The sequence below is a fragment of the Gouania willdenowi genome, chromosome 4 (genome assembly GCF_900634775.1).
Source record: "Gouania willdenowi chromosome 4, fGouWil2.1, whole genome shotgun sequence".
In the NCBI taxonomy this organism is placed as follows: domain Eukaryota; kingdom Metazoa; phylum Chordata; class Actinopteri; order Blenniiformes; family Gobiesocidae; genus Gouania; species Gouania willdenowi.
The window spans coordinates 22,030,934-22,053,903 of NC_041047.1; the positions used below are offsets into that span (position 1 = coordinate 22,030,934).

At 38.1% G+C, this 22,970-nt stretch overlaps 1 protein-coding gene across 2 annotated transcripts in view; it reads left to right on the forward strand.

Annotated features, from left to right (window-relative positions):
* The window catches only part of glis1b (GLIS family zinc finger 1b), a 94,691-nt gene that overhangs the window by 64,395 nt on the left and 7,326 nt on the right, over window positions 1–22,970 (forward strand). The window contains exons 5-8 of one of the 2 annotated variants that reach the window (XM_028444551.1): window positions 6,457–6,618; window positions 8,881–8,991; window positions 14,297–14,441; window positions 18,498–18,660. In XM_028444551.1, the coding sequence (XP_028300352.1) occupies window positions 6,457–6,618; window positions 8,881–8,991; window positions 14,297–14,441; window positions 18,498–18,660 (581 nt within the window). The remainder of the gene's footprint in view (window positions 1–6,456; window positions 6,619–8,880; window positions 8,992–14,296; window positions 14,442–18,497; window positions 18,661–22,970) is intronic. The other variant, XM_028444552.1, reaches the window with a different exon arrangement.

The window sequence follows — 22,970 nt, forward strand, 5'->3', positions numbered from 1 at the left end:
CCGTGTATCATTCGTTCATTCATTTTTCATTATGTAACAAAAACATGAAAAACGGAAAAAAAACAGTCATTATTTGATATTTATTTCTGTTCTGTTCTGATACTTATTTCTGTTGGATTGGGATTATTTTAAATTTATATAGCACTTTTTTTCAACTGTTATCAAAAGGTACAAGTACCCAGTCATTCAACCTTTTAATTTCTGGAAAAAATGGACTTTAAAGTTAATCAGCTTTAACAAAAATTGAGGCAATAGATTAAATTGTGTTTAGTTCTGGTAACTTATTCAGGTTTACAGTGTAAAGTTTATCCATACAGCACCTGTGATCAGCTTTTTCTTCTCAAACGAGGCTAAAACTATGCTCACTTAATTGTGCTGGCATCCATACCACCAGTGGTGTTTTGTATTTGAGCAGTGCTGTGTGTCTCTGACATCCAAAATTAAGTTGACAGCTTCTGGATTCAATAAAAGAAGCCATTTAAAAGCTGCGTATTGGCCACGCTTAAACATCTGACCTCCTGGGTAACATCCATGCCTGGAGGAGTACATGTTGGTTTCTCAGCAGGCAGGGAAACCTCATACTCGGGCCATCTCTCGCTACCGCAGTAATAACACGCTCTACACGATTAACGCGCTCTCCTCCGTGGACCCCAAACTATAATTTAGCTGGAAATTTGTATTGTGGAAAAGAAAGCAATGAAAGAGCGATTATACCTTCATACATAAATACACACATCGGCACGTCAATAACAGCCATGTTTGTTTTCCAAACTTAAAGGAGCGGCGTCTTATTTCAGCCCTGTGGATGGACCCGGTTTGTCAGGTCCTGAGGTAGCGGCGTCGACTATTCCTCCTGCTCTTGAGATTTTTATAAACTTTCACCGTCACCGCCGTCGCCCAAACTCTTTGGATTGGCGCTGGTGAAGAATAATATATATTTCTACTGTGCAGCAGCAGCAGCAGCAGCAGCAGCATTGTGTGATGTGAACTCTCCAAGACTTTTTCCACCAACCTGGACCACATGTGTCCATATCCTCTCCGTGTCTTTCATGTCAGTCTATAGCGCTGAAAGTTTGCGGTGCCGTCCTGTCAAACATTTTTTTTTTTTTTTTTTTTTAGCTGTGATCGTGTTGCACCTTTCCTTCATTTCTCATCAGCACTTTGGTGCACCTTGTGTCAACATTAGCACACAGCCGCTGAGCTTTATCCAAGGCCGCACTTCAAATGCTTACAAAATATACAGAGCCTCTCATTGGAGGCCTGTCTAGCCGTCCTTAACACTGCATCAATATCAAGGTGAGAGAATAAAACCTGACAATCGTTGGGGGAAAAGTGGACTCACTTTAGATGTGTTTCAAATACAAACCATTGCTCCAAGAAAAGCTATAACCATAAAACTTACTTCATTACAAGTCCTGTCACATTTTTAGCTTTTTTTTTCTCTAATATTTATCACATATGGTTACAAATCAAATATTGTGTTTGCACTCCAAATATTGTTGGTATCCAACAATAATTGTCCCAGTGTCAGTGGTGTATTATGGTAAACTGTACATGACGTATCACACATGTTGGTTCAAACTCAGTTATGTCAAAGTTTTGAGAGATGACAGATATGGCAGGGACGAAACCGCCTTCAAAAAGAGTTGGTTTGTACGTGTGGGATTATTTGGAGTTATGTAAAATGAGCCTTTAGTCATAGTGGATTCATATAAGTGCCCTTGTACAGTAAGATGGAAGGTTTACCAATGAATACACATGGTTTACAGTGAGAGAATTAGTGCTTTCTGTTCATTAATGATTGTCCCTGATAAATGAATATAACTAAAATGAATTAAAATAAAGAACAAGTATAAAATATATTTTATAAATGTTCTTTTTGTTTCTTGTTGAAATGTATGGCTGCAGTCTCATTAACGTGCTGAGGGGTGTATTTAAACAAAATAATGGTTCATTAATATTTAATAGTTGAAATTAAACTAAATGCAAAGTTTGTCAAATTGATTGTTAAGGAATTACTTTAAAACATAAAATGTATTTATTTTTTATTGTTTTCGTACTGATGAGATGAAATTCTATTCTGTTTTGGACAGTGATGTAATGTGAAGTATTGTGTTACAGTATAATAATTTATTACTATTCCAGCATCGAGCAAGGCAACACATTCCAATTCAAAAAGATGTAATTTTACTACAATTACCGAGTCATATAATGTCACATTAGTAATTTATTAAGCCTATTAAAATAGTCTTTTTTCTTATGATTTTCTATTGCGACTGCTACTAAAATACATATACATATCTGGACTGAGGAAACTGATGTTTAATGTTATTGCATTGGTGGATAACTAGAATATAAATATAATATAGTACATAATAAAAGGAGAGTCAACAGCCAGAATTAGCATTTAGAAAAGGAGGTTATGTTTGTGTAATGTTATTTTTAAGCATTAGTTTTGTAAAAAAAAAAAAAAAAACAAACTTTTAAAGTAATTAAATATTTTAAGATAATTATTAATTAAAGAGATTTATTGACATTTTCATGAACTTAAAATGAATAAATAATGTTTTTCAGTAGCTTGTCCAACACTCTTCTTTTCCAGTGTTGAATTATGAATTTGAAGCCTTACTTAGAGCTGATAAACTGTTGGTTTGAGAGAGTTTGAGTCTAAACACTGAAAGGTAAAGCTTTACCCTCTAAACTCATCAGCTCGAAACCTCCTTCAATCTTCATGAGAAGCTGCGTGTGTCTTTTGGCCATGATTGTGCAGATTAAGACCTTCAAACACACACACACACACACACAAACGATCAGCACGGCCACCCAAAACGGCTCTACCATGACAGGCTTAGGTTTCTCCCGTATTAAATGGAGCCTGAGTGAATAGAAGCACCAGCCTCTGCTGTGAGTGAATGGAGGAAGGATTGAGCCTCCATGTAGATGAAGAACCCATTAGAAAAATGGTGTCACTCTCTCCTTCGACGTAACCTGACCTGTCAACGGTCTTCACTAAAGGTCAGGGTACAAGTAGTAGACCACTAAAGACCACTAAAGACCAGTAAAGACCACTAAAGACCACTAAAGACCAGCAAATGAAAACTGCTTTTTTGTGGTGAGATTTCATAAAATAAAGCTGATTCAGCGATAGACTTGAATGGGAAGCAAATGAAAGTTTTATTGTCATCCAGGGTTGTGGTCAATTACATTTTAAAATTGCAATTACGTCTTTAATTGTCCATGTACAATTACAACTCAATTAGGAATACGTTGACCGATATTTTTTGCAATTACAATTAAAATTCCAATGATTTTTCCTCAATTTGAATTACTGTTACATTCTTAATTATTGAACTTTAATTACAATTAATCACAATTACTGAGCCTTTAATAAATAAGTTAGCTTGTGTTAGCTTTCTGTTTCTTATGATAACGGGTCAGTTTGACCCATGTCTTAAATCAGCTGTAAATACACTAAGAAATATGATCTATCATCTAATTTGTTTCTCATCTCTTACATTGTTAGGCTTCCTAAGCAATGAAAATATTGGTATTAATGATTCTGTGGGTGTAGGAGCCTTTTTTGGGCTGAGCTACTGCACTCGTCATCGTCGTCTTCTTCTTCTTCTTCTTCTTCTTCTTCTTCTTCTTCTTCTTCTTCTTCTTCTTCTTCTTCTTCTTCTTCTTCTTGTGCACACTAATTCAAATCGCTACTCCTCTGTTATTCGTGAACGGATTGGGCTGAAATTTGGTAGGTATAATCAATGGATGTGTACGCATCGACGCTTGAGCCCGATTTTTGATTTGGCGCCTAGGGGGCCCCAAAAGAGAAAAAAAAGAAAGTCATTTTCTCATTTATTTGCGACCATTTCCATTCATTTCCAAATTTATGGGAACATAGTCATGTGACATATCATTTCAAAGGTAATTCAACGTAGATTAAGATTATGCCTCACACAATTCAATTACGAGCCATTTTTTAGGCAATTTCCTCCAGGGTGAAGATTAATGGGGACCCTATTTCAATAAACAATGTTCCTCTAATCCTTTTTTTGCATCATAGTGGCTGAATTTGTAAATGTAATATCAACATCTCATCGCCCTGGTTACCACTCAGACAGCCGCCCTTGCAGGGGGTGGTGACGGGGACTCAGGCCTCCCTCAGCGGTCGTCGGCCATGTTTTCTGCTCCGGAGCAGAGGCGGACATGCGAGAACCTTCATGAATCATTTACGTTGTTAACAAATCTGTGGTGCTCATTGGCTGAGTGGTTGGGATCAAATGAGCCAAGCTGGTTGAGAAATGAGCTTGTTTACAGTGGCTGTCACCTGTCAGTCCAACACGCTATAGAAGGCAGAAACACTTATCTCATGCTATGCATTACAGCCCATTAACGCTGCTGTGCTGCACACTCCAGTTTCCCCATCACTTTAGTGAGCAGCTTTGAGGCAGGTGCTCTGACACAGTATGCTGTTAAACATGTAAATCATAGGTAAAAGTCTATAAATGACCAGATTAATTCAAGATCCACAGAGAAATTCTGTGTTCTTACAAACTTTATTTCAGGAGCAAATATTTGTTAAAAACATACACATTTAGAGCATTCTGGGCCAGTTTAAGACCTCCGACTGGGGTTGGGGTTGATTGACATTGTAATCGCGTAATTGATAATTAATTACAAAATGTGGTGTAATTGTAATTGTACTTAAAAGGATCTGCTGCTGTTGTAATCACAATTGAAATGTAATTGAGGTTAGATAATTGACTTTGTAATTGTAATGCTATGGAAATTTACATGGAATTTCATTCTCATTCTACAAAAACTGTTCATTACAATTTAATTAAATGCAAAACTGGGGAACCTTGATATAGTTCTATGATTTACTCACATTGATTGATTGATTGATTGATTTTTTATTGACATATACACATGACTCTTTTCAAATTAACATACTTTCATATGTACATAATACTGTACATAAAATCAAAAAGGAGTGGGAGGAAGTAAACTTATAAGTTCCCACCCCTGTAAGTATCATAATTTAATATCAGTGGTTGCTTCCTTTCACAAAATGGTTTATATACTGTAACAGATAAACACTTTACATGCAAGAAACATACATATGCATATACACGTACATTTTTGTATACACATATAAATATACATGTAGTTAACAACTATTAAAATGTGTTTTGTACCAACTTTTTCCATTTCCTGTCACTGCTCTTCAGCATCATTTTACCATTTAAAACAAATAATAATAATTAAAATCGAGGAGTATATTGACAGAAAAAAGGCTCGGACGCCCACCCCAAAAATATTAATATTAATATAACACATGACAATTTAAAAATAACTAATTTTACTACAATTATTGATTCATATGTTACATTACTAATTTATTAAACCATATAAAATAGTTTTTTACCTCTATATAATTTTCTTTTGGGACTGCTACTAAAAATATACATATCATAACTGATAACTAGATGAATAATATAAGAAGCCTAACAAGGTAACCAAGAGATGATAAACAAATTGGATGATGGATAATATTTTTAGTGTATTTTACAGCTGATTTAGGACACGGGTCCAAACTAAGGATGCAACAATATTCGGTATTTTACCAAACCGTTCAATACGCCCTGTTCTGTTCAATGCACAACGGCAAACAACGGTATTTTCGGTACGTTTCCCCATCAAAAAACTTTTTCAAAACGTTGTGCAGGCTCAGTGCCATGCGCTGCTCATGCCGCCTTCAGAGCCAATCAGAACGTCCCTGACAAGCTGATCCGCGCAACAGTGTGCATGTATATATGTATGTTTATGTATATGTGTGTGTGCTTGTTTATGTGTGTGTCTGCATATATGCATGTATTAATTTATGTGTTGTGTGTGTGTATATATATATATAATATATACTGTTAGGGCTGAATGATTTTGGAAAATAATCTAATTGCGATTTTTTTTTTTTCAATTGCGAACCGTACCGTTACCGTGGCCCAAAAACCGTGATGCACACCGAACCGTGGGAAAACTGTACCGTTGCATCCCGAGTCAAAACTGACCCGCTATCGTAACAGATGCTAGCAGAAAGCTAACACAAGAGGAAGCTTATCATTTTGGGGGCGTATTTATTTCAGGCTCAGTAATTGTGATTAATTGTAACTGAAAATTAGTAATTAAGAATGTAATTGTAATTGACTTTCAGGAGGGAAAATAATAGTTGTAATTTTTATTGGACAAAATGCTGGTCACTGTAATCGTGATTGTGTTGTAATTGAACATGGATATTTGAAGACATAATTGTAATTGAAAAATGTAATTGACCCCAACCTTAATCTTCCTGTGAGGCTCATTATAACTGATGTTCTCCTGTGTGTTCTGTCTCAGTGTGTGGCAGGATTCACAGCTTAATGAAAAGATGATGATAATAATAATATCTTCCTTCCTTCACAGTTTGAAGGCTGCAACAAAGCTTTTTCCCGCCTGGAGAACTTAAAGATCCACTTGAGGAGCCACACAGGCGAGAAGCCGTATCTGTGCCAGCACCCCGGCTGCCAGAAAGCTTTCAGCAACTCCAGTGACCGAGCCAAGCATCAGCGCACTCACCTCGACACGGTCAGAGTCCAAATCCTCCCTCACTTCAGTGCTTTTCCTTTGTTTATCCTTCGTGAAACTTTGAATTAGGGTTTGCAGCAGCGACGAGGATATGTGCCATATTTGGAGTGTATTGTGTGTACTGAATTCTTCTACTTTCTCAACTTTTTCCTCCATCTTTCCACTCAGCAGAGCTTAGCTGTAGCTGACAGTCTGAAAAGCTGCACTGACGTTTTTGCCGCTCGAATCTTCATCGCGACACTCCACAGATCATTAAACGATGGCTGCCATTTACGCTCCGTCACAGCTCACACCTGAGCAGACTTGGACGGAAGCTGTTGCCTCAGACAGAGCTTCGCCTGTTTTCTCTGAACCTGTGTGAAGGAGAAGGAAAGGCTGAGTCAGCCATCGCTGCTGCTCGTCATGTCTCAGTGACTCCTTCAATTTACCACCCACTTTATATCCACCTTCACACCAACTGAGCTGCAATTAAAGGGGTTCCATTTACTGACATCACATACCTAAAAGCATATTTTTGTTTTGCTGACAAAAGCTACACGGCGACTTCAGACACAGTGTTTCTTTGCATTCCCAACAGCCTGAACCGCACAAAACTGACCTGAGACATAGATAAAATAAAGTGGTACAGTAGTGCATTGAGTAGTACACAGCTAGCATGTCCGCACTGTATTAATGAGTCCATAGTTATGTTTTAAAAACAAAAAAATAACTTAGCCTGTCCTCAAACACTGAAATAATACTGAAAGTTTACCAATTTTTTATTTTTTTATTTTGCTTACCTTATATTTAACCTAGTTGTTATTTCATTATTTTTATTTTTTATCATTATTGTCGTATGTTCTTGAAATATTCTATTATTTTCTTGAATATTTTTTGTATATCTTGTTTTCTTGTAATTTTAATTTAATAATGTGTTGATGTTAAATTATCTGAAAACTAAAAAAAACTGTTTCAGGGCCTAATCAACACACAGCCTGAGCCTTTATCAAAACTCTGATGTTTTTAATGAATATTGTTTATTTCAGGCAACATTGAACCTTAAAATAATCCAAACAACCAACGCTGACAAAGTGAAATATTTCATGTATTTTGTCTGAAAAATTGAATGCATTGAATATGATTCCCATGTGCACTGAATAACAAACCCTTGTTTTTGACACACGTCATAGAAAATTCCTTTCATAAATCCAGTGTGGTGAATGCAGACGTGTGTTATTCCGTCTTTGAAAGTTTTTCGTACTTTACTCGCTCTTTCCACGGTAGGACAAATGATACGACTAATCTGGGAGCTGAAGCTTAAGGGTTCACATTAACACCCTGCTAAAGGCTTCACTGCGCCTGCCCGGCCACCTGCCTGCCAGAAACACTTAAAAACAAAATTACATTCAAGCTCAAATGATATTTATCCTTCATAGAAGTTGCGCCTGTTTTTTTTTTTTTTTTTTTGTTTTTTTAGGAGGCTACCCAATGGCAAAACAAACATGGTGGAGATGAGTGGCACCGTTAGTGGCTTAGAATAACAAGCTATTTAGACAGAGCAGTGAGGTATAGAGGCTGAGCTAATAAAGATGTATATCCTCTTACACTTTAATGGCTAACTTATAGTCTTGAAGACGGAACGTTTTCTCGGAAGGGAATACTTACTCCTTCGGATTAGTAATACAGGAGGGTTAAAAATTAGCTTGATTTCAAAATGTGCTTCATAAAATGATGAAGAAATATTATGCCAGTGCAAAATTTCACAATCAATAGTTCTGACACGTTGGCCCCTTTTATGGCGACCTACGGCGCAGCCTCAGCTGATGTTCACAGATACAAAATTACATTTAAACGACAATGAAACTTAAATTATATATATGCATGTGTGAATTAACACAGGGCATTGTGGTCTGATCTGATAAACAAGCAGTTAGAGACAAATGAAGCTGCAAAAAGGGCCCGACACAGTTCAGGTGGTCATAATATTCTGGCCGACGAGTACAAACTACAAGTTTGTCATGCCGTGCAGTAACATATTGTAATCATTTGTGTTTGTCTTTTCTTTCCTTTCTTCTGCTCCTCCTTTTACTTTCAACGACGTTATCTTTCCCAGCTGACAGGTAGGACTTTCCTTTCATTTCAACATATCAAACCATGGAGCTTCGTTTTTCTTGTTTGTGCTATCTTTTCCAACTGTTTTTCATGTACTCCTGGTCTTTTGTTGCCATGTACCTAATTTAGATGGATGTCCACTGATGTGAAATGTTTTCTGTCTGCTCATAGAAACCATATGCATGTCAGATCCCCGGTTGCACCAAGCGCTACACAGATCCCAGCTCTCTACGTAAACATGTCAAGATTCACTCGGCCAAAGAGCAGCAGGTGCGTAGAAAGGTAAGAGACTCCGGTGGGAAAAAAAGAACACAAAGTAAACACATAAGAAACACACCCTGATAGTGTTGTAAGGAATGGACCAATGGATTCTGTGGATTTCTTTCTTGGACTGTTTCCAGCATGACCTTAGTTGAATCCTCTCCGTCAATGATATTCTATAATCTCCCCTAGTCTGATGCACATTACTGACATATCAATCCAACTGGTCTAATTGGGGCAGCATTCTAGAGAATGGTTTCCACTAACAATAGATCCGTTCTGACCATGTCATCATGTTCTTGGTCACAGGCCTGTTCTCTCTCTGACTGGAAGCGGGGCAAACACTGAGAGAAAGGGCTCATTGTTGTGGAAAGGCTCTGAATAGAGTCAGGCTGGATGATGTGTTCCTTTGCTTTGTGTTGTAAAGGAAAACACATGTGTTCTTGTAGTACCGTAATAGACCCTAGTGTGGAACACCCCAGTGGCCAGATGTTATGGACAAATGTCAAACAAATGCTCTGACTCCACTTTTGGAGGTGGCTCAGAAAAAAAAAAAAAAAAAAAAAAAGTTTGGACTGTTTCTGTGGAGAGAAAAGAGCTGCAATCACATGTCATGAGCGCTTTGCAGGCGCTGGCAGGGGCTTCTGTAGAGGACACGTTCACTGATATACTGTATCTCAGTGTGAAATCAAAACTGCGATGGTGCCAGCTGTAATACCCTTGAGCCTGAACATATTGAAAGCTTACATGTGATTTAAAGGGTTAGATAAACAGAAGATGGAAGTCAGAGAATTTAATGTAATCGCCCCAGAGGGCTCAGGGCTGTCTATAAACTGTGGGAATAATCAAAGGCAGGGAAAGACGTCTTTAGAAGATGGTTTGCGACATCGAAATTTAAGCATGAAAAGGAGTTTTAGTTTTATGGAATGCTGAAAGCATTTTTTAGATGTATGAGAAACTTTCAGAGAACAATGATCCATCACGTGTAGCAGAAACCCATTTCAGACACGGGTTCAGATCTATTCCCAGCAACACCGTGTGGTTGTACGCCTCTTGGGATCATAAAGTTGTCACCTCGTTCTATTAAACACTCCACTGAATATACTTCAGTCACATTAGGTAACGTCAGTGATATGATGAAACCATTTTTGAACGAAACTCACATGTGGACACTATTGTAATTTGTGCTATATAAATAAAGTTGAATTGAAACACATAAAAGCATTTCAAAAACAGATGATTATTAGAAATCCAACCAATTAAGCCGTTGGATTAGAGGTTGCCAGTTCCAGACGTGTTTTCAGAGTGATCTTTCAGAGAGAAACTCCAGCTTTTATTTTGATAGGAATGTATGCACGGTAATAACTTGACACATCATTTTTTGAACTAAAATATTTGGCAGTCTTTACCTAAACTCATAACTCGTAACTTTTTACACATTTCCCTGTATATATATATATATATATATATATATATATATATATATATATATATATATATATATATATATATATATATATTTTTTTTTTTTTTTTTTTTTTTTAAAGGAATTTGATGAATTAGTCAGAAGCTGTGAGCCATTAATAATAATAATAATAATAATAATAATAATGCATTGAATTTTATATAGCGCTTTATCATAAACACTCAAAGCACTTTACAGAATTAAGGCATTATTCTTTCACTCCACACATAGTGGTGGTGGTAAGCTACTATTGTAGCCACAGCTGCCCTGGGACAGAATGACGGAAGCAAGGCTGCCATTGTGCGCCATCGGCCCCTCCGACCACCACCAACACTCACTCACACAACATTCATACTAGGGATTGTAGGTAAAGTGCCTTGCCCAAGGACACAATGGCAGGTACCACTGGAGTGACTGCCTCCCACTTGGTAAAGACGACCAAAGACACTCACAGACACACTAATCGCTGTCAGTTTTAATTCAATTCAATTCAATTCAATTCAACTTTATTTATATAGCGCAAAATACAACAAAGTCATCTCAAAGTGCTGAACAAAATATAAAGTCCATAGTAAAAAAGAAGAAAGAACCCAACAAGATCCACATGAACAAGCATTTAGCGACAGCGGGAAGAAAAAACTCCCTCTTTTTCACAGGAAGAAATCTCCAGCGGAACCAGGTTCAGAGGTGGCAGCATCCGCTTCAACTGGTTGGGGTTAGTGAACAGAGGGACAAACAGTATAGGATAGAAGGATAGTCCATCCAAATGTTCCAGACTAGTTGAGCCGCGAAACACTGATCAGTCCTTTTTACTGATTGATTAGTTTCTATTCCTGAAATTGAATTCCAACATACCTACTATGAGAACCAGTCGATGAAAAGGGCAAAAACACAATAATATGGAAACAACACATTGACCTGGAGATAGTTTTTATGTCTAATGTCCATTCCACAAATAAAGGAAATTAAGACAATTATGCTTCTCCTGTTTTAGTCAGGAGAAACCAAGCAGATCATTTTATTTTTAAGCAATCACCCTATTTAATCTTTGAAATGGTTCAGTTGTCTTTATAACTAACTATATGTTGATATTAAGTTTAACAAAGCAAAATGAAGCCAGGGGGGGCTTTGATTCAAATGTGGACACTGCTATAGTTTCATTAAGGCTTTATTAACGTGAATAAAAAATGTGTCTTTCTAATTCATCGGATTTTGTCTAATAGATTTTTGTGTGTTTGAGTGGTAGAACTATTGTATCAGCAAGCACGTAGATCCATGTATCATATTGGTTGGGGGCAGTGTTGGGAGTAACTAGTTATTTTTGTAATATATTACAGTAATATATTCCTTTTTGAAGTAACTCAGTAGTGTAACTCATAACAAAAGTGAAAAGTGGGAATATACAGTATTACTAGTTACAATTAAAGTAACTCAAGTTACATGCATATTTAATTTAAGTGTACTTTCTATTTAATGCCTGAATTACCTAAATCAGTCACATCTTGACACACCAGGAACAAAATCATCATCATATGGCAACTTTTATCACAGCGAGAGACACAACAATGTAATGGTCTAATCTGAGGGCCACTATATCTACATTCATGTCAGCTTTTAGAAGAATGACCAATCTGAGCATTAATACAAGGAAGAACAAAGAGTTTTGGGTAACACTTTACATGAAGTATATGAAGGCTGCAACATGAATAAGGTGTCGTTCGTTACCATAACCCTACCTAACCCCACTAGATCCCTCCACCTAACCCAAAAAATGCCAACATAGCTCCAAAGGTGTCATAATTTAGTGAAAGGTGTCATGACAGCCTTCATGACATCTTAATTATGCTAATGACAAATAATGACAGCGTAATGTCAACCTTTAAAACTTCAAGTAAAGTGTCACTGAGTTCTGTGTGTTTTTGTTGTCGTTTCATGTTATTTTCTGTTATTTTGTATGTTTTTTGGATTTGTTTTGTGCATATTTGTTGTCATTTTGGAGTCATTCTGTGTTTTTTTTTTTTTTTTTGCATGTGTGTTATGAGTTATTGCGTGTTTTTTTTGTCATAATTTTGTGTGTTTTTCTGATATTTTTGTAGTCATCTTGTGTTTTTGAGTAATTGTTTGAAGTCGTCGTGTGTATTTTTGCTTTGTTTTCTCACTGTTTGCAATTATTTGAGGAAAAAAAAAAAAGATGGTCATTATAGTTAAATATAACTTATGGGGAACAAAGAAGAGCTTTCTGCTCCTGAAACAGCAGAAGTATTTGAAACAAAACTTATTTATTATTCGAAAACTATCAGTGTGATATAATTAGTGTTCTGGACCAAAAGTAACTCAAAGTAGTGTAACTCAGTTACATTTTAAAAAACAGTAATAATGTAATACAAATATATTCCATTTTTATCCCAGTAACTAGTAATACAAATATATTACAAGTTTACAGTAACTTACCCAAACATCTATTATTTTATCTTTTATTATATGTTTTATGTTTCACAAAAGCCACCTAACTTTGATAAATAAAGCCTCCACACATCCATGATGTGGATGTATGGAGGCTTTATTTATCAAGAATCCACTTTTTTATATATATATATATATATATATATATATATAAAAAAAAAACTTTATTTAAAAATGTATTCTAAACCAGAGATTCTCAACTGGTGGGCCGTGGACCTGTACTGGGTGGGTCAAAATTAAATAAATACTTAATATCTCTCATGTTGGACTTGTCTTTTTTTTTTTTTTCAAATAAACTTTTCTTTTGACGGGCATGCAGTGAAGTGCATGTTGCACCGGAAAATATATAGATTTATGTTTTAAATAGATTTTATGCAATATGTTTGTTTTCAACAGCTATTTTTTTTAAATGTTGGGTGGTGATTTAATGACCGTGACAAAATGTGGGTCCCAGGGTGAAACCAGTTGAAAACCCCTGTTCTAAACTATAACTCTACAATACTTTTCATTTGTTACTGGACACTTGGCATCTGTCCTTGTGTTGGCTTTGTGCTTAATTTCATGAGTTTACTTGAGGTAATGAACCAGAGTCCAGAGTCCTGGTGGATCAAGTCCACTGATTTTCATTAAGCCTCAGTGAATAGTGGGAACGCATCCATAAAGAACTTTGTAAGATGCTTCGTTTCTCCTTACTTTTTATGACATCAGTTCAGCCACATTTTATTAGACATTGTTGTTGTTCCAAAATGTATTCTGCCCTCATCCGCTGGTGAGTATTGATGTGACTCCAGTTCCTGCCGTGACTTTTGTTGAGCACAGATTAAGTTGCTACGACAGCCCTGAGTGTGCCTCAGTCACTGCTATGTTTTATCGCAGACAAATCATCTGATGGAGACAGTAGAGGACAGCCACTTCCCTGATTTAAAATACAGATGTCTCATTTCCCCAAGTTTCCTAAGGGTTAAGTTTGTGGCGTGTGATGGAGTAAGCAGCTGAAAATGTGTGTTCAGTTGCCCCGATCACTGTTGGCAGGGAGAGAAACAGAAGCAATCTCAGACTGACTCAGAGTTGGTACACTGATCACTTGTCCATTGTGTAGAAAGCCAGCGTATGACTCAAAAGGACCATATAATTTTTGCCTCTGGTTCTTCTTGAATGACAATTTATCCTCATTTGCTGGATCACTGTTTCAAATTAGATTTATAATCTTATTATTGCAACAAAAAAAAAAAAAAAAAGTACGAATACACAAAGAAAACACACCCAACCATCTTTACAAAAGGCAACGTTTTGTATTCCAGTTACGTAATCTTTCAAACCAGATGGGGTTTGCTTTGAATGACTCAGCATCAGTTGTTATAAACACACTGTGTTTATTCTTATCTGTGTTTCTCTCAGCTTCGGCCGTGTCCTCACCTGGAGCAGGACATGGTGGGGGAATGTCTGTCCATGCAGCACCTCCAGAGCTCCGCCTCCTCACAGCACCTCTACAACGGCAAAGACAGACGCACTCCTGCACTCGGCCAAGACATCTACACACAAGGTGTGCACAAGATGTTCAACTGTCATCACCTTGGTAGAATACATAATCCAACACAACGTTACATATTTGGAGTTATGGTTCCATCAATCAGACAATTTTATATTTAATGCCTGAATTACCTAAATCAATCACATCTTGACACACCAGGAACAAAATCATCATCATATGGCAACTTTTATCACAGCGAGAGCCACAACAATGTAATGGTCTAATCTGAGGGCCACTATATCTATTCATTATGCTGTCATTAACATGAATAAGTTGTCATGTAGGCTGACGTTAAGTGTCGTTCGTTACCCTAATCCTACCTAACCCCACTAGATCCCTCCACCTAACCCAAAAAATGCCAACATAGCTCCAAAGGTGTCATAATTTAGTGAGAAAAATAATGACAGCGTAATGTCAACCTTTAAAGCTTCAAGTAAAGTGTCACCAAGTTTTGTGTGTTTTTGTTGTCGTTTCATGTTATTTTCTGTTTTTTTGGATTTGTTTTGTGCATATTTGTTGTCATTTTGGAGTCATTCTGTGTTTTTTTTCATGTGTTAGGAGTTATTTTGTGTTTTTTTGTCATAATTTTGTGTGTTTTTCTGGTATTTTTGCAGTCATCTTGTGTGTTGGATTAATTGTTTGAAGTCATTGTGTGTATTTTTGCTGTTTATGTGTGTGTTATAAGTCAGCTTGTGTACATTTTTGTATGTTTTTTGGATTCATTTCCCTATTTTTTGTAATCATTTTGTTTGTTTACCACCCCGGCCGTCAGTTGCCCATGTCTGATCTACTGCTCAACACGCTACATTTTCAGTGTAAGAAACTAGAACTATCTCGTGATATCACTGAGCAGAGAATATATTTGTCCAAAAACATAAAAACAGACCAGTCCGTCCCGACACATGGCAAGGCAATCAGCAAGGCTGTGGTGGTCATCAGCAGCATTTTCAACGTTCTGTAGTTTAGCAATCTCACCCTTTGACTTTGTTCAAACATAAACAAATAATATTTCAATTGTAATTGCTTATGCACATTTTGTATCAACACTTCAGCTGGGGAAGCATGCGTTGGTATTCACTGTTAATGAACGCTCTGCTTTTTATTTGTTTGGTTTGTACTACACAACTGTGTCACATTAATCTGTCAGCCTAGCATGCAACCACTGTTAAAACCATTAAAGTTTGAACATGTTTTTCATCGCATGTGGGTTTTGAAACTTCCCTTTTTCTAATTAATGAACTTGACCATCACTAAATGTCAGCGCCACCTTAGATCAGGCACGAGAGGGGGATAAATGGATTATAACAATCGTGAAGACAAGAGAACTGCCCTGCAGCTTTCTCCCTTCGTGGAAACATCTGTCCTTGTTTTCTGCTTGTACCCAGGCCCAGGCTCCCCAATGTTCCCAGTTATTGTTGCTGGAGCATTGACGACTGTGAACGCGCAGCTTGAACCTCTGAATCTGGCTTTTTTGACCCCTGTTTCTGGGAGGATGTTGCATTCATTTCAGTGGCTTTTGGAGCCCCTGAAGGAGTCGCTCATATGTTGAATCAAAATAATTGAAGTTTGCATGTGTTTATTTTCAAGGCCAGCGGAGATGTTGCAGGTTGGCATTTAGAATCTGTATTTACACTAGTTTGCACTTGTTCTCTAGCCAATTGGACTTATGGGTGAAGTTGGGCAAAGTAGGCAGCTGTGATGATGTTTGGCCTTGTAAAGCAGAAATTGAATCATGCTTCCAGTCAGAGCAGCTTCTTTTCCAGTTCCTGTTCACCTCTTATTCACGTGTCTGTAGCAGGACTTACAAGAACCCCGTCTGTTTTATGAAGCATAATTAGAGTGTTCCCTGCTTAACAAGAGGAAGGACTCATCATAGCTTGTGTTTGAAGGTTGCTGCTGTTGTGCAGTTTCTAATATACCCAACGTGACAGAAGCTCAATCCACATCTTACTCTGAAAAGTGTCTCCATCCGACAGGACCGAGTGATGAAATTGAAGCAATCATAGTGATTATTTGTCAACTGTTTTTGCCGGTGTGCTAGCAGATGTTCGGGCTAAAGGGGAAAACATTTAAGGTCTGTGATTGATGATTTGGGGGATAATGAATCAAGCTTGTAACCCTTTCAGAGTGCTGTCAGATCAGGCCTAGGCATGCTTCCACTTGAGAACAGCTGGGACTTGAATCTGCAAAACCAGAAGCACCAATCTTTTCTCTTTCATCTCCTTCTGTCCTCTGCTCTCATCGCACTTTAACTGGGCCAGACAGTCTGTGCGACGCTCTCCAAGTGGAGGATGCTGGGAAAGAAATCAGATGATGAACACAGCAGAAAAGAAGAGAGTGCATTTTCTTTGCTCGCGAAAGACAATATCAAATATACGTTAGATTTATTCGTATTTAACTTTTAATAGAAACTAATGCAACACAAAGGCGCATAGACAAAGATACACATATATACACATAGAGACGCACACATACCTATAGATGCTTTCAAGGAACAAAGAATATTTCTTGAACAATTTGATCCCATTTTTGCCTATGTTACCATTTCTGCAACTACACCAAACTTGCTATATTTTAACCTGTTTTCATCACTTTTTCTCGCTCCTTTTAATGCATTTTTGCTACATTACTCCCATTTCTGCCACTTCTCCATCAAATTTCAACGCCTCTTCTGCACATTTTTTTCCACTTTCAAAACATTTTCGACATATGTTGACCCATTATTGTCACTTTTAACCTCTTTTTTCACCATATTTCACCATATTTGTCATACCCATTATTTAAATTAATTGTTCCTACTTTTTAAATTACATTTCCCCAACGTCCCCTTCCCCAATTTCTGCCACTGTTAAGCCAATATTGAAACTTTGAATCCTTTTTTATCACTTTTTCTGTTTGTTTTGGCATTTGAAACTTTGAAGAAATTTCTGTGGTTTTTAAAATCCCATTTCACCACCCTTTCCACCATTTTTAGTCACTTTTAACTCATTTTATTTCTCATTAAAACAAGGATTTACATCTTTAAGATGACTGTAAACTGCAAATAATAATAATGTACTTTCTGAATAACTGGATATTATTCAGATTAATAAATAAATGTGATTATCACAGATTCATAGAACAATGGACCATCATTTTGCTGACTTTATCCCTCCTTATAGATGACCCTGTCTCCACATGACTGTTCCTCAATGTTCATGTCTGTGTTCAACCACCTTCAGGTACAGTGGGGGGTCCCCAGTCTCTGGTACCTTTATTTTGGGGGTTGCGGGCTGAAAAGGTTGAGAACCACTGGATTAGATGATCAGAAGCTTTACCTTCAGCTTCCCTGTGTTTCACTGATCATAAAGACTAAACAAGCAGTTTCTAGATGTCACCTTGGGATGTGGTAACCACAGCATGTGAACTTCTTCCAAACAAAAACACAATACAAACAGTAAAGAGTAACAGTTATTGCTTACAGTCTCCAATTTGCCGGGCGCCATGAAAGAGAATCTGAATCCATATAAAAGAAATAAGTTGCAGCTTGAAACAGTAGAAACTTTAACGACACACACCCAGCATGAGTAGAATATAAAGCACCCCCACTGGTCAGTGCGTCAACAAAATATGACTCAAATATTACCAAGAAAAGCCGTTTTAGAAATGATCGCAAAGTGAAGCCACATTGGATTCATCAAAGGGAACAATTACAGCAGAGCCCTCGAACCTACTGCACATTTTGATGTATTTGTAATGTAATTTCTCCTCTTAAAAACCCCTATGTCCCAATGCCATTGTTCAAACACATGTAACAATTTAGTTTGTCCTTCAGTGTATAAAAAGAAAAAATAAGCCATAAGGACAAACAAGGCCTGGTTCCCATGGCATCATAAACAATGTAACCTAAATCACAAACAGTGAAAACACAGAAAATCCTACTTCTCAAAGCTCTCTGATTGGATGAAGGCTGTCAAAACAAAATTGTTTGCCACTAAGTGACTTTTAATTTGCTCAAAGGAGATCTCGAGCTCGAGGCTCTCCAGTTTATTTGCCACATTTACTGAATTAGCGTTGTTTGTCTTACAGGCCTGTTCACTGGCTCCAGTACCCCCCATCCCAGCGCCGGGGTGGAGCTCCTCACCCCCGCCTCCTCCACCGACCTGCCCTCCCGACAGCACCGTCTGGATCGGGACATCTGCAGCCCCCATCACCTGTCCCCACTGGCTGTAATGGACACCACCAGAGATGGGTGAGTCCACCACTAAACAGACCATGGATGTGTTTGGTTGTTTAACATTTAATATAATAATTCACACATGATCCAGACACAGAGAAGTGTGTGGAAATTATAGATTACAGCTACATGAGGAATATCTTCTACAACCACAGACCATGACTTGACTAAGCCTACGAGTCAACACAAATCAAAACACTTTACAGTTACAATCATACAGATAAAGATCTATTTGTTCAGTTGCTATGCTCAATGATAATCACGCTTTCAATCCTACATGCATGCTCTTAATAAATCATGTTATTCCTCCTCATCACATGGGTGTTTTGTGTATTATAGTGTGAAGTTTTGAAGTGATTGTGTTCGACAAACGTGCTGTGTGTTAACTCCCTGCTCTGGTTTTTGGGTGTCAGACCGTGTGTATACACATATAATGGGAGTATTACAACCAATGGAGAAAACAGAATGAGGTTTGATGTGTGCCAATGTGTGTGTGTTTCTATGTGGGAGTATGTTTACATATAAAAGTCCCGGAAACATATGTTATTGCATGTGATTTGAGTGTGAGGTACAGCAGGCTGCTGGAACTCCAGTGCAAACAGTTGCTTCAGGGTGGCGTGTTAAACCTGTCCCGATGTGAATGTTCGAACGCCTTTCCAAAATGCCAGGTCGGCCCGGGAGCATGTGGAAGGCGTTGAGGGGACGACGGGGAGCGCTGTCAAAATCACAGTGCGGTTTCTGTGGCTCTTTCCTCGGCGGTACGCACAATTAGGGGCGCGGGGACGGAAATGGAAAGTGAAAATGACCTGAGTATGGGGGAATACTCCGTTACAGCCATGGTGACATATTGGATTTGAGACAGAGGTCAGGTCCTCTAGGTGTGTGATGAGGAACATCTGTGTGTGTGTGCGTGTGTGTGTAAAAAGTGCTAATATATCCTACTCAAGTACAAGTACAAGTAAGCCATATATAAAATACTAAAGCACAAATAAAAAGCAGCTTGATTAAATAGTACTCATAGTAAAAGATACTAGTTACTTTCACCCCCCCACGTTTATTATTGGTAATAAATCTTGCCACGGTTCCCTTGCGTACAGTAAACATCTCATGTATAAACTTAAAAAGGAACAGACCAAATCTTGCACAATTGGATCGTAATTTATTTTTCCACAAAGGCATCTGTATAAAATAAAAGGTTTGACAAAATGTACTATTCTTTTTCAAATAAAATAACACCAATGAAGTCAATTCAAAATATAAAAAATCCTCAGGCTCTAAGTATAGCTACATTTATGAACTCTAAAACTCACATAATAACCTCCATTTAATGCTGTTTTGGCACCGAGCTTTACGTTTAATACGGATGGTCGGCTATGATGTGATGCATTTGATTGTTTTCTGGTTATTAATTTTTTTTTCACAATGTCTGATCATTTTAAAACAAAATATTAATAATAAGAATAAATTACTCAGTAACGGTTGGGTGCACAAATGTAAAAAATTACTTATTTTAAAACGTATTTAAGTACAAGTAAAGTTACTGATTGAGAAATATACTCAAAAAAGTACAAGTACCCAAAAAGCTACTCAATTACAGTAATGTGAGTGTTTGTAATCCGTTACTTTCACATCTGGGTAAATGTCCCCCCTTTTTTCTGTATGTAAGTGGCTTAAAGAGTGATCTCCCTTTATCATATATTGGCTTTCACTCCTTTATGTGATGACATTGCATTATAATTGGAACAATTTCCAAATTTACGCACTTCATTAAATCAAGATGTTTGCCCCCTCCCGACACACTCATGACTCAGACGTGGGCATACATGTTCGCCGTGGTGTTCTATCAGTTGATCACAGGGTGAGGAGTCAGGGGCGAGCTGTGGCAGCGACCTGCAACCATTCCAGCATGAAGCGTCTACTTCCATTTGCCATGGATGGAGCATTTGATTTACATGTTTAAAGCCTTGGATATACAAGCCATTGCCAAAGTCAACAAGAGCGCTGCACTTGTTTTTCCCAAACGGTTTAGTGGGACATTAAACATTTTGACAAAATTATCAAACTAACCTCCATCCAGTGTGGCAGTGCCTGACCTCATAGCTAAATGTGTTTACTCTGGCTGAAATGAGCCATTTAGACTCCTTTTACCCAGTACCTGTGTCACTTTTTTTTTAGCGTAACTGCTGCTGCCTTTACCTGTGTATTGATATTAGAGCCCCCTGCAAATATTAGTCTGTGGTGGTTTGATACCTCAGCAGTGATTGACGCGGGCTAATTCGATTAGGGAGATGTCAGAGACGGCACAGAGCTACATTAACATTTCCTGCTCCGAAGGGGAAGTTCAGCTCTTGTAACCTTACACTGCCTGTCCTCCAGACTTCATCGTTCTGCAATGATCCAGAAAACCAGTGTCAATCTCACAACCTAAACAAATGCATTTTGGGGTAATCACTCATGGGAGCCCGTGGCACCCATTTGTGGTCCTCATTTGATAAGATGAGACCTTTAACTCGCCTACAGGTTGCTTGCATGTGGTTTCTGTCAAAAAGTGGTGATAACAATGAGATGCTTTGTGTTCAGTATTGTTTTCTTTCACTCAGAGATAGCTTCGCCTCTGGCACACTCAGGCCTGCAGGGCTGGCTTCATTTTTGCTTGGCTTCATTTAGGACGGCGCAGTATGTGTGTCTCAAAAACAGTTTGCTAAGCAAAAACAGAAGCGTTCCCACCGATCCACGCCAAAGAAGCCCCTGTCATCCATCAGAGGGGCTTAATGGTCGACTACAAACATGGGGAGATGAGAGGGGAAGTTGAGGGTGTTTGAGGAGATGGGAAGCTCTGTGGAGGACAGGGTCTGATCCCCTCCTCCCTTGTGGGACAGTTTGGTGCAGATGAAGGAAGATGAACGAGAGGCAGAGCAGCACCGTTCATGAATCTTCAGGTTTCTTTCCATCCTGTCATGCTTTTTATTTGCAGAGGGCCCAAGCTTTGCCAGTAGAAATATGTCTGGACAGCAGTGACAGCACAGACCAGGTAGCATTTATCTTCACATACCTTATACGAGTCCCGTTGTGTGGCCTTCTGAGCTCAAACACCTCTCTGAACCTTTTCCCCCCAGAGATTTAATCACAAACTGATTCAAATTCCAAGAATTACATCAGCTTTAATGTATTACTCGGGGAAAAAAAAGTCAAAGTCAAAGTTGAAGTCACTTGAGTCAGCAAACAGTGAGGTCACATCTCTGGTTTAGTGCTTTAGCACTTTGAATAGCCTCCTCAAGTGACCAACTTATTAAAAGGGAGAGGTCTTCATTTTTCAGCATCAAACAACAGTGTATTTATAATCTCGTCCACACCTTTGACCTGGTATATATCAGTTAGTTCATTCATCAGGAAGCTTTGATATTGCCTACAGTTCTAAGATAAAGGGTTAAATCCCTTTCATTACAACGAAAAAGGAGTAGGTGTGTGTAGGCTGGAAAAAAGCAGAGTCACCGAAGATGAAATTCAAGGGAGAGATTAATTCAGCATATGAAAGATTCTCCTCATACCTTCAACTTGAGTAGCCTGCAGGCGAGAGACTAGCAAGAGCAGGGCCAGTGGCACCTGGCAGTGATTACCTTCTGATTCACTTTAGCTCCACATAGAGGCAGCTTGTAAAAATATGAACAGTATAACTGTTTCCTGAGTTTGTGCTGACAGCAGCTCCTGAGGGAACGCTCCTCTCTGCAGGAACCCATAGCCACGCACTGGGCCGGTGCCAGCACATGGATTAGTCAGTGCTCTGCTAACAGTTCCAGCCTCCAGACCTGGACGAGCACAAGGTGCCACACAAGCACCCTCAGTTCTGCAGTAACAGGCGTTAAAGTCAAGTCAAGTTTCCATATAGTATGCACTTAAACTGGGAACTCTGATAAATCCACAAAGACATATTACAAGGATCACAGAGCAAATACCTCTAATAGCCCAACAGGCCATTTCTTCTTTTAAAGTCTGCAGCTTTAAGCCTAGTAACCGTATATTGATGAGCTTTTTTATGGTCGATATTTTTGGAACGCTTAAGAGCTAGTTTTCTGAATTAGGCTGAACAAGTTCCTACAACTGAGTTCACCAAAGTAATATTAAAACGTTCTTAATAAGTATTCCATTTTAAAAGAATGTGACCAAAACAGATTTAGAAGATTTAACTATGACAACCACTTCTTATCCATGATGCTACCACAAAATAACACACCATTTAATGATTGGAGTTCACTTTTTCCTGGCCTTGCTACAACCCTGATCATTTACCTCTGAGAATCACTAGAATCTATCAGTCAGTCCCAGTC